The 17,283-nt window shown below is 40.9% G+C and overlaps 1 protein-coding gene across 3 annotated transcripts in view; it reads right to left on the bottom strand.

Moving 5' to 3' along the window:
- Positions 1–17,283, bottom strand: part of PFDN1 (prefoldin subunit 1) — a 381,910-nt gene that overhangs the window by 53,093 nt on the left and 311,534 nt on the right. For all 3 annotated transcript variants that reach the window (XM_050795100.1, XM_050795102.1, XM_050795101.1), the window contains exons 2-3: positions 7,929–7,989; positions 5,014–5,180 (exon numbers count right to left, since the gene is read on the bottom strand). In XM_050795100.1, the coding sequence (XP_050651057.1) occupies positions 5,014–5,180; positions 7,929–7,961 (200 nt within the window). In that variant the 5' untranslated portion in view covers positions 7,962–7,989. The remainder of the gene's footprint in view (positions 1–5,013; positions 5,181–7,928; positions 7,990–17,283) is intronic.

Genomic DNA, 17,283 nt, shown 5'->3' with positions numbered 1-17,283 from the left:
AAATACATACAAGAAATATTCACATAACATTTGAGATTTGTCTATTCCCTCCTTGCATGCTAGAAAGATGCAAAGACAAACACTTCCAAATATTCAGACAGATCATTCCCCAGTTGTAACTTTCATCATAGTTCTCAAAGCAGTATGGTGAGGTCAGCTCACAAACAGCTTAAGTAGCAAAACCAGAAATTGGTGGTAGTAGTATCAGGCTACATAACAGCCTCTCTAAAGAATATGAAGTAAGAGAACTAAAATGTGCTGGCAACATGCCAAAAGACTGGATGGAATATAGCTTTAAGCAACAAACACTCAGAGCTTACAGTATATAGCAATTCATCATCTCTTATCCTGTAGCTTGACTTTCCTTGTTTTAAACCAAAAATAGCCACATATAAGAGGTATTTAACACTACAAAATGTGTCCATACTTATGAAATGAAAGATATCTGGGCCTGCAATGATTTAACTAAATACATACCCTAAAAAAAAACCTCTGACTTACATTCTATGCGAAGATGAGGAAGGTAAAACGGATAAAAATATATTGATATTATTATGCATAAAATAGCCTTTATTCTCTAAGGATTATAATACCCTCAAGCATAATCTTGAAGCTTTCAGTTTTCTGTATTTTCAGTTCTGAGTATCTCTTCAACTGGCTGGTATTTAGAATTAGACAACCTTCTAAATATATTTAATAAAGAATTAATCCTGTCAGATCAGAGGACGTGATTTTGGGCAGATATAATTTTTTTGACCTTAGTCAAAATATGTTACTTTTATAATTTCATCTTACATGGATCATATATTAAAATAGGATAATAAACTCATTCTTAAGTGTCTGACACTTTCTAAAATACTTTTTTTCTAAGAAACCAAAAGAAAAAAGTTATTTTAGGCAAGAAAAAAGAATCAGATTCAATTCAAATCAATACACATTTAACAGCTATTTTGTGCCAGACATTATACTGAGAATGAGAAAACAAAGATAATATATATATATGGTCTCCCAGAGCTGACAATCTGGTTGGGAAGACTGACCCATTTAAACACACCTACACACTCAATGTGCTTTACTAGCTGTAGGAACAAAAGCCCTGCTATCACCAAGGAAAGAGTGAATGAGTCTGCCCCAGGGGCTGGAAAAATCTTCAGAGGCAAAGTAAGAGCGGAGCTATGTTTTGAAGGATGAGAATTTCACAAGTAAAAAAGGAATATTGCCAGCCAAGCACAATGTTATTCTCCAAAGACTGAGCAAAAGCAAAAAAGCACAAAAACATAACATGTGTGAGGAAATCTATGTGGCAAGGGTAGGATAACAATTTCTGGTACATGTGCTACTACTCTTCTACCCTCACTGTGTAACTGACATCACCAATCAATTAAAGTATGTTTAAAACCCATTTGACACCTCAAAATTCTTCTCAACACATAACACAAACTAGTAGAAGGTAGGTCCATGAGATGAAATATACATGCTATCCTAACCCTGAAAAAAGAAAGTGGTGGGACCTGAGGCAAAGGGCAAATTAAGAACAGATTATGAATAACCATGAATGCAAGGTCAACAAGTTTGGATTTTATCCTGTGAACAAGAGAGGATGAACAAAGGATATTTTATGAAGAATATTAACATGATTAATTCTGGCAGATAAGTGAAGAATGGATTTGGACAGACAGAATGAAGGCAGGAAGAAAGAACAGTTAAGATGCTATCATAAAAGTCCAGGCAAGAAGCAATGAGACCCGAATTTCAGCAATGGGAAAATCCACCGCAGGTTCTAAAAGAAAAATGAAGTTTTGGATTTTATTATCTGTGGTTTTAAAATGAAACTTCAGGAAAAAGTAATATTCTAATCAGAATTCCCAAATAACACTCAAAAAGGAAAAGAAAAAAACAAATTAAGGTAAAGACTAGAATTAAAGAAGTGAATGACAATGATACCCAAAATTACTCAAGACTATAAATTCAGAAATAGATATTTCAGGTTTAGCATCAAGAAAGAGAACATCCTCATGACCAGACTAATACTCAGCAAGTCTTTTCTTCCTCTCAGGGCACTAATACGCTAGCCAAACAACAAACGCTATTCACCTTACATGCCCCTACAATGCAGGGTCAAACTCATACTCCTGATGAGATGCAGACAGCACAAAAGTCAAATTTAAAACAGAAGTCTGAAATCACGTAGAAGCTCAACTTTATTCAAACATTTAAAACTCCACACTTCTTTTAAGAAACATAATTTATATGAAATAAACCTTCTGGAAATAATACCATTCTACCATTAATTAATTCATATCCTAGCCTTTAAACTCTAAAATTCTTTGTATGGAAAACAACCTATCTGTAGCACTTTGGACAATACGTACAAAAAACAACTCTCCTAACACTTCTGCAGAACGTTTAATAAATGAAACTATTCTAATTAAAAATTAAAACTTCACTGTAGCTCAAAGGCCCAAAGGGAGTGAAACCGTTTTTCTATTTTGAAAAAGGAATTCTTTAGCTATTGCAAACAAAGGCTAGTGCAGTGATGTGAAATCCAAGTACAACATGTTAATAAAGCTGGCATTACTGTTTTAAGACCTAAGGATATTCACATTAAGGATAAAATTATCCTGTAGTGAATGCCAACAATGCATTTCATACTACACAGACACATATCCAAGGGTTCTACTTTGTTCTCATCCCAATTCTTTTGTGTCCCAGTAACAAACTCTCAAATTGGGATCCTTATCCTCTTAAGCTAAAATGAAATAAGCTTGGACATAAAATTTACTTGTGCTATGTTATTCATTCTGAGAAAGCAAATCAGATGAACAATTTAACATAATCTAATTCTGAACCAAAAAGATATGGATTAGTCAGTGATGAGCAGGGTCTACTTCTCATGATGTCATTCCAAAGCCATTATTAAATTTTACACGTTATTCTTTCTTCAAATCAATCACAAAACAAGTCATCCCATGACTGAGGTCAAATTCCATTCTAACTAAAAGATCTCCAAACCTGAAGTAATGGTCTACTTACTAAGTAATACTCAAAGACCAAATTCCAGAAAAACCCTCCTCCTGTACCTCCCCCCAACTTAAAAAAAAAAAAATCTGTCTTCTCCTTTTAGCTCACTGTAGTGGAATGTGACCTGTACTTAAGGGCTTTTCCATTCCTTCTTTTCTGCTTAAAGAATAGGAAGCAGACCTGTTCTCTCTCACAAGGGTAATATGCTTTTAAAAGGAAAAAAAGTGAAATGTATGAAGTTAATTGTGTATTAATTAGAACAAAAGTAAAATAATTTACTAGATTTCTCACATGTGAGTTGTCCTCCTACTAGAACAACGCATGACACTTAGAGTGAGTGTATTTTTTTTTTTTTTTTTTTTTTGAGGCAGAGTTTCACGCCCAGGCTGGAGTGCAATGGCGCAATCTCGGCTCACTGCAACCTCCACCTCCCAGTTTCGAGCAGTTCTCCTGCCTCAGCCTCATGAGTAACTGTGATTACAGGTGTGCGCCACCACGCCTCGCTAATTTTTATATTTTTAGTAGAGATGGGGTTTCCCCATGTTGGCCAGGCTGGTCTCAAACACCTAACCTCAGGGGATCCACCCACCTCGGCCTCCCAAAGTGCTGAGATTACAGGCATGAGCCACCACGCCTGGCCAGAATGAGTGTATTTAAATGACAATTGAATCTTTATTTTTATTTTATAACACTGATCAGATATCAGAAAGATTCACGATTTGTATCACTCCTAATAAATTAAGTAGGGAAGAGGAGGTTAAAACTGCACCTACTTAAATAAATCTTCTTCACATACAATATAATATTGCTATAAACATTTTCCATGATAAATCATTTTTATTACTGAACTTACACACTTAAGTACGTAATTATAGACAGAACAGGAAAGTAAGCACTTAAGAAACGTACTTCAAGGCCAGGGACGGTGGCTCACGCCTGTAATCCCAGCACTTTGGGAGGCCAAGGTGGGCGGATCAAGAGGTCAAGAGATTGAGACCATCCTGGCCAACACGGTAAAATCCCATTTCTACTAAAAATACAAAAGTTAGCTGGGTGTGGTAGCACGCGCCTGTAGTCCAAGCTACTCAGGAGGCTGAGGCAGAATTGCTTGAACCCAGGAGGTGGAGGTTGCAGTGAGCCGGGATCACACCACTGCACTCCAGCCTGGCAACAGAGCAAGACTCTATCTTAAAAAAAAAAAAAAAAAAAAAAGGACTTTGAAGTCTAAAATTAAACACTTTAATTAATGTATCTGAAGTTCAGCTCCTCATTTTAAAAAAAGCAAGCATTTAATTGGACAATCTTTAAAGTTAATTCTAAGATACTTTAACCCGCCGGGGGTGGTGGCTCACACCTGTAATCCAGCACTTTGGGAGGCTGAGGTGGGCGGATCACGAGGTCAGGAGTTGGAGACCATCCTGGCCAATGTGGTAAAATCCTGTCTACTAAAAATACAAAAATTAGCTGGATGTGGTGGGGCACGCCTGTAATCCCAGCTACTCAGGAGGTTGAAGCAAGCGAATCACTTGAACCCGGGAGACAGAGGTTGCAGTGAGCCAAGATCGGGCCATTGCACTCCAGCCTGGGTGATATAGCAAGACTCTGTCTCAAAAAAAAAAAAAAAGATACTTTAAACCAAGGGTTTTTTTTGTTTTGTTTGAGACAGAGTCTAGCTCTGTTGCCCAGGCTGGTGTGCAGTGGGCACACCTCCAGGGTTCAAGTGACTCTCCTGCTTCAGTCTCCCAAGTAGCTGAGACTATAGGTAAGTACTACCACGCTCAGCTAATCTTTGTATTTGTGGTAGACACAGGGTTTCACCATATTGGCCAAGCTGCCCTCAAGTGATCCACTCACCATGGCCTCCCAAAGTGCCGGGATTACAGGCATGAACTACCACGCCTGGTCTAACCCAAGTTTTAAGACGAACACATTCTATTTAATTTGGACAAAAGCACTCCCAAAATAACTCCATCAAAGACACATTTTACTTACATTCTTCCTACACCTTCATACATGTTAGTCTCATCTACCAAAGTCATGATCTCTGTATCTGTAAGATGTGCATGCTTTTTCGTTCTGTTTAGCTGTTCAATCTGTATGTCTGCGAGCTTCACCTTCTGTTGAGTGTCAATAACTTTGGCTTGAAGCTCTGTGAAGGCCTAATAAAAACAAGTCCATGATTTAGTAGGTTAAACATTTTACAGGAAACATTTATGTCAAATCCAAATATATTAAAACAAAACATGCTAGCCAGAGACAAAGTTGTGAAATTTACCAAATATCAATAAGTCAACATAATTGTAAACGATCAAGTCACTATACTAAATACTGAATTTACAATCATCAGAAGATACAAACAGTGTGAAGCAAAACAAATGCACATTAAATAATAACCATATTAAGAAGTATTCAAGGAGTAGTAAAAGAAATAAACGCAATAGTCAAGGATGAAACCCAGAGATTCAAAACAAGAACCATAAAAGTAATAACTCACTACATTTGTATTGCACAATTAGGTTTCAAAGCACTTTCTCACATTAGTTTGAAATATTAATATGGGAATATTAATATAAGATTAATGAGGAAATATAATATCTAATTTATGCCTCTCAATAATGCCATGAGTTAGCATTGGCAGTTTCATCATCCACAATTTACAAATTAAGTAACTAAATGAGTTAAGAGATAAAAGTGGCTTGCACAAGTTTGAACAACTATTAGAGGGAAAGGGAGGTGTATTTAAACACATTTCTTCTAACCCCTTAGTTCAGCAATCTTTCCATTCCACTGTCTATAGTAATATTCATAATATGAACATTTTTAAGAGGAAGACCAAAAAGATAGAAAAAATGCAAAGCACTGGCAAAATAATTGCATCAGGCCAAATTTGACCCTTGCGTACACTTAGTTAACTGGAAAATAAATAGTTCTTGGATACTCTTGTTGAAGTGCCTGGAATGACTTTCATATGCTGTCAAATTGGTGCCTTAATAATAACATTTGTGACTGCAATGTACAGCAAAGGTTACTACATAATTTTTATTGTGACCTTGTTTTCACCTACTAGTAAGATTTTGAAAGATTTACTTTGGAGAAGGGGAGGGGCCTGAAATGTCCTATTTGTCTCCACCCAAAAAACGGACCCTGTAACAACATTAGAAGATAAAACCTTTAAACAAGTTTTTAAGTTAATCATTTGTCAAAATTATTCAGTTTAAGTTTGTAATCATTTTCTTAGTTTGCATTCACTGTCCACATTTTTCAAATGTAGCAACAAATTCAAAAGTACCAGGAGGAAAATCCATTCACTAAACCCTGATTTAAATCGGTACTTTTAATTTAAAAAAAGGTAAATTTTTAGAATGCACAATTTTGTTTTGAAATGTAAAATTTCAGGTATTATCTGACTGCTCCGTACAGCTTGCTAAGGAAGCTAGTATACCGTTAAAGATGAGCTAGTACACCGTTAAAGATGAGAGAATTCCACCTAAGAGCTAAATTTACAAGATTCAAGACAAGAACAAAAGCAAGACACAAACACATAATATCCTCAGAACCATAACAAAAGCTTCATTTGTTAGAAGCAACAGCTATTTCGGCTGTCCTATTTCTTTTGCACAAGTTGACCAGAGAGACAGTCTTAACTAAGATGTTGCTCATCTGAAGAATCCAAAATAGTGGTCAAAAAAGTGTGAGGTAGCCGGGCGCGGTGGCTTACGCCTGTAATCCCAACACTTTGGGAAGCCGAGGCGGGCAGATCACGAGGTCAGGAGATCGAGACCATCCTGGCTAACACGGTGAAACCCCGTCTCTACCAAAAATACAAAAAATTAGCCGGGCGAGGTGGCGGGCGCCTGTAGTCCCAGCTACTCTGGAGGCTGAAGCAGGAGAATGGCATGAACCCGGGAGGCGGAGCTTGCAGTGAGCCGAGATCGCGCCACTGCACTCCAGCCTGCGCCACTAGCGAGACTCTGTCTCAAAAAAAAAAAAAAAAGGTGTGAGGTAAGACAGAGAATACTGGATTCTAGTCCCAACCTCTGACAGACTCTTCTAGCACTGGTTCCTTTTCTAGAAAAGTAGATTTAAAATAGATAAATTCTAGAGTCCTTTCCAATCCACCCCACCGCACACAGCATACTGGTTTGGGGTCATTAGTGGTGTTAGAATGCTGATCATTCTTAGACAGCAAAAATATGAGTAACAACACATTATAAGCAACTGAGGAAAGCAGGAAACCCAATTCCTTCTGATACCGGTTTTATTTGGAAAACTTTACTGGTTTTGTTGTTTTTTTGACAAGTCCTTCAAAAGAAGGTTTTGTTTTGTTTTGTTGTTTTCTTTTTTTTTTTTTTTTTTTTTTTTTGACAAGTCCTTACAAAGAAGGGGGGGGCCCAAATCTTGAAATGAACATTGCTGTTACAATGCCTGGTTTTCCGAACTGTAGATACCGCAACCTTTCAAGGTATAGAACCGAATAAACGGCCTAAAAACAAAGGTTGGACTTGGAGTTTTTCAAAGCAAATGAGGCAGAATTACGGATGCCACAACTCAGGCAAGGGGTCCGAAGGCACCCCCATTTGAAATGCTCTCTTTGGTTCTTACTATGAAAGTGAGTCCCTGAAGCCTCCAAACGCAACGAAAGCTCTCTAGAGCTCAGAAAGACTGCACAGGCCCGAGATAGGCCCGCAGACTTACCTCACCCAAACCGGCTCCTACCCAGCAAGAGCCGCTCGCCCCCCACCCCAGTTTACGGAGACGCAGTGCGGCCTTAGGACTCTGGGAAACCATTCCCTAGTCCACTGGACCCTCCTTCCTTATGCAAGGCTCGTGCCTCACTCGATATTCTTGCCTATAGTCCCCTCAGCCTCCAAAGAGAAGGCCTCCGCCTGCCCAAGACCCTCTTTTACCTTCTTCAACTCAAGATCCACGGGGGCAGCCATGTTGGTGCACTGTATGCGCCTGCGCAGTGGGAGTTGGCCTGAAAGAGGGTGGGGGAAGGGCGCGCCTTACTTTGTGCATCTGTCCTTCTTCTGCGCCTGCGCATGAGTTGGACTAACCGGGCTTCCTACCTTTCTATGAGAATTGATTAACCCCTGAAATATTTGGGTTTCGGATTCAGTGTCTCCACTATCTGACCGGTCAGGTCTGGCTTGCTCCTCCACATCTTCCAGACATAGCCCAACGCGCAGATTTCCCATGTGGCTTTAAGCAGTTTGCCAGCTAGCTTAGTATATGCTGCTAAACTGGGATGTATGTAGATGAGGTCAAACCCTCATCAGTCGATCAGAGTCCTTCAGCTAGTCGCTGTGCTGTCAGGGATCAGTAAGAATAAGTCCAGAACCTCAGGCATGACAGTTTGGGAAAGACTACCGGAAAGCTTGTCTGGAGTGTTCTTTCCAAGACGAACTTACTACTTCCAAAAGCTTCCCAAAGACTTTCTAGGCACAGTGGTTCTCAAGAGAGGCTGAATACGTTTGTTTAAAAAAAAAAAAAATGCAGGTTCTCTGGGTCTCATCTCAAACTTACTCAGAATCTTTGAGAATGGGGTCTGGAAATTTGCACTTTTGCAAACTATCCCAGTGAGCTAATGGTGCAACTCCTCTGCGGATCACTTTTTTGAGAATCTCTGCCATAAAAGGACCTGGCATTTGAACCAGAAGAATAGATAATAATTGACTTTTGGAAATGGAAAAAAAGAAATGTTTACCTACTCTAAAAACTGTTATGCTAAGAGAAAGTGCTACATAAACAATTAGGAAATTTATTTTATTTTTTTAAAAAAAGAGAGTGAAAGAAAGAAAGAAAAAGAAAGAGAAAGAGAGAGAAACAAAACGAACTGTTAGGGAGATGAAAGGGCAGGGAATTTGGAACCAGCCTGATCCAGATTCAAGGCTTGGTCTACCTTTAGCTTATGTCTGGTTCCATTTACTAATTGTGTGACTTTGAGCAAGTCACTTGGATATTTTGTGGTTTTGGTTTTTTGTTTTGTTTTTTGGTACGTTTGCTTGTTTGTTTGTTTTTTGAGACAGGATCTTGCTTTGTCACCCAGGCTAGAGTGCAGTGGTGCAATCGCCGCTCACTCCAACCTCTACCTCCTGTGCTCCAGCAATCCTCCCACCTCAGCCTCCTGAGTAGCTGGGACTGCAGGCACACGCCACTCACACCCAGCTAATTTTTGGATTTTTCGTAGAGACAGGTTTTCACCTTGTTGCCGAAGCTAGTCTCAAACTCCTGAGCTCAAACAATTCGCTCGCCTTGGTCGCCCAAAGTGCTGTAGTGCTGTGATTACAGGCTTGAGCCACCGCGCCCGGCCCTTTTTTTTTTTTTTTTTTTTTTTAGCCAGGGTCTCGCTCTGTCACCCAGGCTGGAATGCAGTGGCACGATCTCGGCTCACTGCAACCTCTGCCTCCCGGGATCAAGTGATTCTCCTGCGTCAGCCTCCCGAGTAGCTGGGATTACAGGCGCCTGCCACCGTGTCCGGCTAATTTTTGTAGTTTTGGTAGAGACGGGGTTTCGCCGTGGTGCCCAGGCTGATCTCCAACTCCTGGCCTCAAGTGATCCGCCTGCCTCGGCCTCCCAAAGGGCTGGGGTTACAGGCAAGCCATCGCGTCCAGGATCTGCCACCTATTTTTAATGAGCTTCAATCTTCTGGTGTTTAATTTGAAAATGACAATATTGACCTAGCAGGGTTATTGTGAGAAATAAATGAGATCAGGATAAAAAGCTCCAAACATAGCTCCATGCACACAAGTAGATACTCAATAAATCATTGGTGTAGTTAATTGTCGTCCTGTCTGTCTTTTTTTTCTTTTTTTTTCTTTTTTTTTTTTTTTTTTTTGAGACGGAGTCTTGCTCTGTCGCCCAGGCTGGAGCGCAGTGGCCGGATCTCAGCTCACTGCAAGCTCCGCCTCCCGGGTTTACGCCATTCTCCTGCCTCAGCCTCCCGAGCAGCTGGGACTACAGGTGCCCGCCACCTCACCCGGCTAGTTTTTTGTATTTTTTTAGCAGAGACGGGGTTTCACCGTGTTAGCCAGGATGGTCTCGATCTCTTGACCTCCTGATCCGCCCTTCTCGGCCTCCCAAAGTGCTGGGATTACAGGCTTGAGCCACCGCGCCCGGCCCTGTTTGTCTTTCAAAGTTCAGCAAATGGGCACTACATCCCCCATCACACAGAGCAAAGATATCTCTCCTCTGAACTCCCCTCACAACATCTGTTTCTCTCTCAAGGCATATAACACTTTCTACCTTTTTTTAGAAAACATTTTTATTAGACTGTAAGCTCCTTGAAATCAAGAACTATGGAATAATGGTTCTTCCACTACTTGTACCTATAACATCTATCACAGTGCCCCACAGGGAAAAAAAAAAATACAAAATGGATACTGGATGTGAATAAATTATTCTAGGAAGAAAACAAACAAACAAACAAACCTCTTTCCTCCCTAATTTGAGAAAGAGTAAAAAGGATCTGGTCTTTTGATTCTCTGGGACCTTCTTAGATTCTCATTATAGATGATCAATAAATGCTGACTGATTAGCCAGGCATGGTGGCATGCCCCTGTAGTCCCAGCTACTCAGGAGGCTGAGGCAGGAGAATTGTGTGAAGCCTGGAGGCCAAGGCTGCAGTGAGTGGAGATCAATTGTGCCATTTCATTCCAGCCTGAAAGACAGAATGAGACCTTGTCTCAAAAAAAAATTATAAAATAAAATAGTGATTGAATATTGAAATTCAAAAAATGTCTGAAATACTGTCCTGTACGTTACCTCATGAGACTTTTGAAACAGTCCTCATAGAGATGTATGGACTATAAAAGTTAAGAGCGTGGGCTAAGCTGTCAGACAACCTGAGTACAAATACTGATTATACTACTTAAGCGTAGTATGATCTTAGGCAAGAGTCTTCTCTGCACTGTTTGTTTGGTCATTGTTTCTCTTTGCACATTTGTATACTACTTCTTCCTCACGAGTTTAATTTCCTTCTTTTTCTTTTTTTTTTTTTTTTTTTTTTTTTTTTTTTTTGAGACATAGTCTCATTCTGTCACCCAGGCTAGAGTGCAGTGGTTCAATCTCAGCTCACTGGAGCCTCCACCTCCCGGGTTCCAGCAATTTTCCTGCCTCAGCCTCCCGAGTAGCTGGGATTACAGGTGCGTGTCACCACGCCTGGCTACTTTTTGTATTTTTTAGTAAAGTTGGGGTTTCACCATGCTGGTCACGCTGGTCTCGAACTCCTGACCCCAGGTGACCCACCTGCCTCAGCCTCCCAAAGTGCTGGGATTACAGGCGTGAGCCACTGCACCTGGCCTAATTTCCTTCTGATAAAGGAAATCCTTCAGTAGGTTCTTTTAGTAAGAGTCTCTGATAAGTAAATTCTCTTCATCTTTGTTTTGTAGGTTGAATTGTGCCCCCTACAAAAGATATGTTAAAGTCCTAACTCCCAATATCTCAAAATGTGACCCTATTTGAAAGTAGGGTTTTGGGCCAGGCATGGTGGCTCATACCTGTAATCCTAGCAGTTTGGGAGACTGAGGCAGGAGGATTCTTTGAGCCCATGAGTTTGAGACTAGCCTGGACAATAGGGCAAGACCTCACCTATACAAAAAATTAAAAAAAATTAGCCGAGTGTGGTGGCAGTTATCTATATTCCCAGTTACTTGGGAGGCTGCAGTAGGTGCATCACTTGAGCCCAGGAAGTTGAGGCTGCAGTGAGCTATGATCTACCACTGGACTCCAGCCTGGGTGACAGAGCGAAGCCCTGTCTCAAAAAATAAAAAGAGGCCGGGCGCAGTGGCTCAAGCCTGTAATCCCAGCACTTTGGGAGGCTGAGATGGGCGGATCACGAGGTCAGGAGATCGAGACCATCCTGACTAATACGGTGAAACCCCGTCTCTACTAAAAAATACAAAAAAAAAAAAACTAGCTGGGCGAGGTGGCGGGCGCCTGTAGTCCCAGCTGCTCGGGAGGCTGAGGCAGGAGAATGGCGTGAACCCAGGAGGCGGAGCTTGCAGTGAGCTGAGATCCGGCCACTGCACTCTAGCCTGGGCGACAGAGCGAGACTCCGTCTCAAAAAATAAAAAAAATAAAAAAATAATAAAAAGAAAGGAAGGAAGGAAGGAAGGAAGGAAAGAAAGGGAAAGAAAAGGAAAGGAAAGGAAAGGAAAGGAAAGGAAAGAAAGGAAATGGAGTTTTTACAGAGGTAATCAAGTTAAATGAGGTTATTAGAGTGGGCCCTAATGCAATATGACTGATGTCTTTATAAAAAGGGGAACTTTGGACACATACAGACACACACACACACAGGGAGGACTATGAGAAGAGACATAAAGAGAAAGCTATGTCAAACCTGGGGCTATCAGGCTGGGCGTGGTGGCTCACGCCTGTAATCCCCAGCATTTTGGGAGGCCGAGACAGGTGGATCACCTGAGATTGGGAGTTCAAGACCAGGCTGACCAACATGTAGAAACCCCTTCTGTACTAAAAATACAAAATTAGCTGAGTGTAGTGGCATATGCCTGTAATCCCAGCTACTCAGGAGGCTGAGGCAGGGAGGTGCTTGAACCTGGGAGGTGGAGGTTGTGGTGAGCCGAGATCACGCCATTGCACTGCAGCCTGGGCAATAAGAGCATAACTCCATCTCAAAAAAACCATCTGGGGCTATCAGAAACTGGAAAAGGCAAGAAGGATTCTTCTCCTTCGGGTTTCAGATAAAACATGACTTTGCCAACACCTTGATTTTGGACTTCTAGCCTCCAGGACTGAGACAATAAATTTGTGTTGTTTTAAGTCACCCAGTTTGTGGTACTTTGTTGTGGCAGCCCTAGAAAATACTCTGTGTATATCTAAAAATGCACATCAGGCCAGGTGTGGTGGCTTATGCCTGGAATCCCAGCACTTTGGGAGGCCAAGGCAGAAGGATTGCTTGAGGCCAGGAGTTGAACAAGACCAGCCTGGACAACATAGTAAGACCCCATCGCTACAAAAATGTTTAAAAATTATCCAGGTGTGGTAGCACACCTCTGTAGTCCCAGCTACTTGGGAGGCTGAGGCAGAGAATAGCTTGAGCCCAGGAGTTCGAGGTTGCAGTGGGCTATGATCTGCCACTGCACTCCAGCCTGGGTGACAGACCAAGACCCTGTCTCAAAAAAAATATATGTTTAATAAATAAATGTATATCTAAAAGGTTCACCCTTATTTTTGAATGACAGATTAGCTATATATAGAACTATAGGTTGACAATTTTTTTGTTTTTTTTGAGATGGAGTCTCACTCTGTTGCCCAGGCTGGAGTGCAGTGGCACAATCTCTGCTCACTGCAAGCTCCGCCTGCCGGCTTCACGCCATTCCCCTGCCTCAGCCTCCCGAGTAGCTGGGACTACAGGTGCCTGCCACCATGCCCAGCTAATTTTTTGTATTTTTTTTAGTAGAGACGGGGTTTCACCATGTTAGCCAGGATGGACTCGATCTTCTGACCTCAAGTGATCTACCCACTTTGGCCTCCCAAAGTGCTGGGATTACAGGTGTGAGCCACCACACCTGGCAGGTTGACAATTATTATTGAAGGCATTTTTCCATAGTTTTCTGCTTTTATATACTGATAAAAAGTCCTCTGTCAGGCTGCTTTTCATGTCTTTGTCAGAAATCTGTCTTTTCTCTGATATATTTTAAGATTCACTTTGTCTTTGGGTTTTGCCCTTCTACTTTGATGTGTGTGTTTGTGTTTGTGTGTGTGTTTGTAGATTTAAAAATGTATACCTAAAAATTCACCTAAACCTTTATCTTAAAATGTATATTCTAAAAATCTTTCTTACTTGGTACATAGTATGCTTCTTCTTTTTTCTTTTTTTCTTTTTCATTTTTATAATAGAGATGGAGTGGGGTGTCTCACTCTGTTGCCCAGCTGGTCTCGAACTCCTGGCTTCAAGCAATCCTCCTGCCTCAGCTTCCCAAAGTGCTAGGAGTATAGGCATGAGCCACCATGCCTGGCCCATAGTATGCTTCTTTAATCTGAGGATTCATGTCAGTTCTAGAGAATATTCAACCAGTATCTCATGCAACATTGGCTCTCATTTCTCCTTGTAGAACTCTCACTAGAAGTACGTGGAAGTATCCACGTCTCTCAACCTCTATTTTATACTTACTATTTCCCTGTGCTAAACCCTAGGTTTCTACAACTCTCTCCACTAATTTACTAATTTTCTTTTCAACTATGTCTAGTTTACTTTTTAAAGCATCCATTAGCATTTTATTTCAATAACCATAATCTTATTTTTAAAGACACAGGGTCTTGCTCTATTGTCCAGGTTGGAATGCAGAGTTGTGATTAATCATAGCTCACTACGTAGTGAGACCACATCGCTAAAAAAATAAAAATAAAAAATTGGCCAGGCGCGGTGGCTCACGCCTGTAATCCCAGCACTTTGGGAGGCTGAGGCAGGTGGATCATGAGGTCAGGAGTTCGGCACCAGCCTGACCAACATGGTGAAATCCCGTCTGCACTAAAAATACAAAAATTAGCTGGGCGTAGTGGTGCACGCCTGTAATCCCAGCTACTCAGGAGACTGAGGCAGGAGAATCACTTGAACCCAGGAGGTAGAGGTTGCAGTGAGTCGAGATCGCACCACTGCACTCTAGTCTGGGTGACAGAGTGAGACTCCATCTCAAAAATAAAATAAAATAAAATAAAATAAAATAAAACAAAACATTAACCAGGCATGGTGGTATGCACCTAGCTACTCAAGAAGCTGAGATGTGAAAATCGCTTGAGCCCAGGAGTTCAAGGTTACATTGAGCTATGATTGCACCACTATACTCTAACCTGGGCAACAGAGCAAGACTCTGTCTCCAAAATTTAAAAAAATAATAAATAAAAATAAAATGACAGGAAGAGACTGTATTTGAAAGCTCTGAAGGGGTTGCAGCCCTTGGATACTTGCCCCAAAAATAAACATGATGTGCTTGCTTTATTACTGTGATAGAAAAAACAAACTTCACACTCAAGTCTTCACTAGTACAAGGATGTACTCCTGAAGCTCAAGCAGTCCACAGTTGTGGACTCTAAAATAATGATCTCCCATTATCCCTCAGATCTACTTAATAATGCTCAATACATTTTTGTATTCAGTCAACAAAGATTTATCAAATATCTGCTAGGCACCGTTCTAGGCCCGTGAGATATAGCAATAATGAGAGACAAACTCCCTGACCTCATGGAGCATCCATTCCATGGAGGGCAAGGTGAACAATAAGGATACAAAATAAGAGCAGATATCAATAAGAATTATTAAGGAAGAAAACAGCAACATGGTTAGAGATTGACTGAGTGGAGACTATTTAGGTGTGCGAAGTTCTATGGGAGGACATAACATTTGAGATGAGACCTAAAAAATGAATGAAAATGAACCAAACATGCAAAGAACTGGGGAAAGAACATTCCAGACAAAGGGAATAAATAGCAAGAGCAAAGGGTTTAAGAGGGTCACAGATTTCGCATATCTGAAGAACGAAAACAAAGAAGCGAGCATGAATTAGTAGGAAGAATAGTAGAAGATGACATCGAAGAGGTGAACCAGGGGCCAAACCATGAAAGGTCTTGTAAGCTACAGTCAGCATTGGAATGTTATTCTGAGTGTGATTGGAAGCCACCAGAGTGATATCAAGCAGGAGATTGAAATGATCCCATTTGAAAGGGAACATTGTGGGTTCCAGGTGAGAATGGATTGGGAAGAGCAAGAGTGGAAGGAGGAGGACCAGTTAGGAGACTACTGCAGTAGTCAAAGAGAGGGACAGTGGTGGTCTGGATGAGGATATAGCAGTGGAGACAGGGAGAAGTAGACGGATTCAGGTCAAGATTACTGAACTTAATGAAGGGATGGGTGTGTGTTGAGGAGAGGAGCAATGAAAGAAAGAAAGGCATCAAATATGACTTCCAATTTCCAAAACTGTATGCTGAGCAAAATAGGCCAGACAAAATAGAGTAATATACTATAGTAACATACTACAGGTTATAGGAAATGCAAACAAATCCAAATGGATAAAAGATCAGTGGAAATACAAAAATTAGTCAAGTGTAGTGGTGCACACCTGTGGGGCCAGCTACTTCAGAGGCCAAGGCAGCAGGATCACCTGAGCCTAGGAGGTTGAGGCTGCCGTGAGCCGTGATCATGCCACTACACTCCAGCCTGAGAGACAGAGCGAGACCCTGTCTCAAAAAAAAAGAAAAAAAAAAGAAAAGAAAAGATTAGTGGTTGCCTGATAGCAGCAAGCAATGGGATCAGGGACTGGGAAGCAGAAAGAAGGAAGCAATTATAGAAGAGAATGAGGTAACTTTTATGGTGATGAATGCATTTATTATCTTGATGGCAGAGATGGTTTCCTGGGTGGGAAATTATTAAATTGTACACTTTCATACATTCAGTTTACTGTATGTCAAGTATACCTTAATAAAACTGTTTTTTCAAAAAGACTCCCAGCTTTTTGACCTGAACAAACTAGTTGAATGTTAATGTCTTTTACTCAGACAGGAAAATTAATTTCTATAATATAGCCTGTAAGCAATCTCAAAGCTGCTCAATAGGAATAATAAGAATAATCCTTCCACTTGTGAATAGACTATATAAGTGAGAATGTAGGTTCAGCTGCTATAGCAGAGATCCAAAATAACAGTGGCTAAAATAAGATAGAAGCCTGTTCTCTCTACTACACTCAACCAGGCATAAGCAGTCTAGGGCAAGTATGTGAGTCCCACAGTGCCAAAGTTCCCAGGCTCCTTCTATCTTATCCATAAGATCCAAGATGACTCATCACTACCATGTTCATAGTCTAGCTGAAAAGACAGAAAAGGAAGGGGGAGGCTCACACTTTCCCTTTAAAGGCATATCTCAGAAGTTGTAGGCATGATTCTATTCACACTCTATTGACCCAAACAGAATCATGGCCACTCTTGGTTGTGAGAGAGACCAGGACATTTATTATTACAGGCAACTATGTGCCCATTTAAATACCAACAAATATCATGAAAGGGGAGTAGAGGACAGATATTCAAGGGAAATTAGTAGTTTCTGACATAAGTTTTCAGCTGACAAAGTCATGTCATTTCATCTTCACAATTTTGTGACATGGATACATCTTAAGAGTTCATTCAGTTTGAGGGGAAGTTTAGCAGAGTGGTTAAGAGTATGGGCTTTAGAGTTTCAAATCCCATCTCCACCATTTGCTAGCTGTGACATCCAAGGAAAACTGCTTAACTTCTCAGAGCTTCAGTCTCTTC

The sequence above is a fragment of the Macaca thibetana genome, chromosome 6, assembly GCF_024542745.1.
Source record: "Macaca thibetana thibetana isolate TM-01 chromosome 6, ASM2454274v1, whole genome shotgun sequence".
Lineage (NCBI taxonomy): Eukaryota > Metazoa > Chordata > Mammalia > Primates > Cercopithecidae > Macaca > Macaca thibetana.
This window is presented reverse-complemented; position numbering and strand designations above follow the sequence as displayed.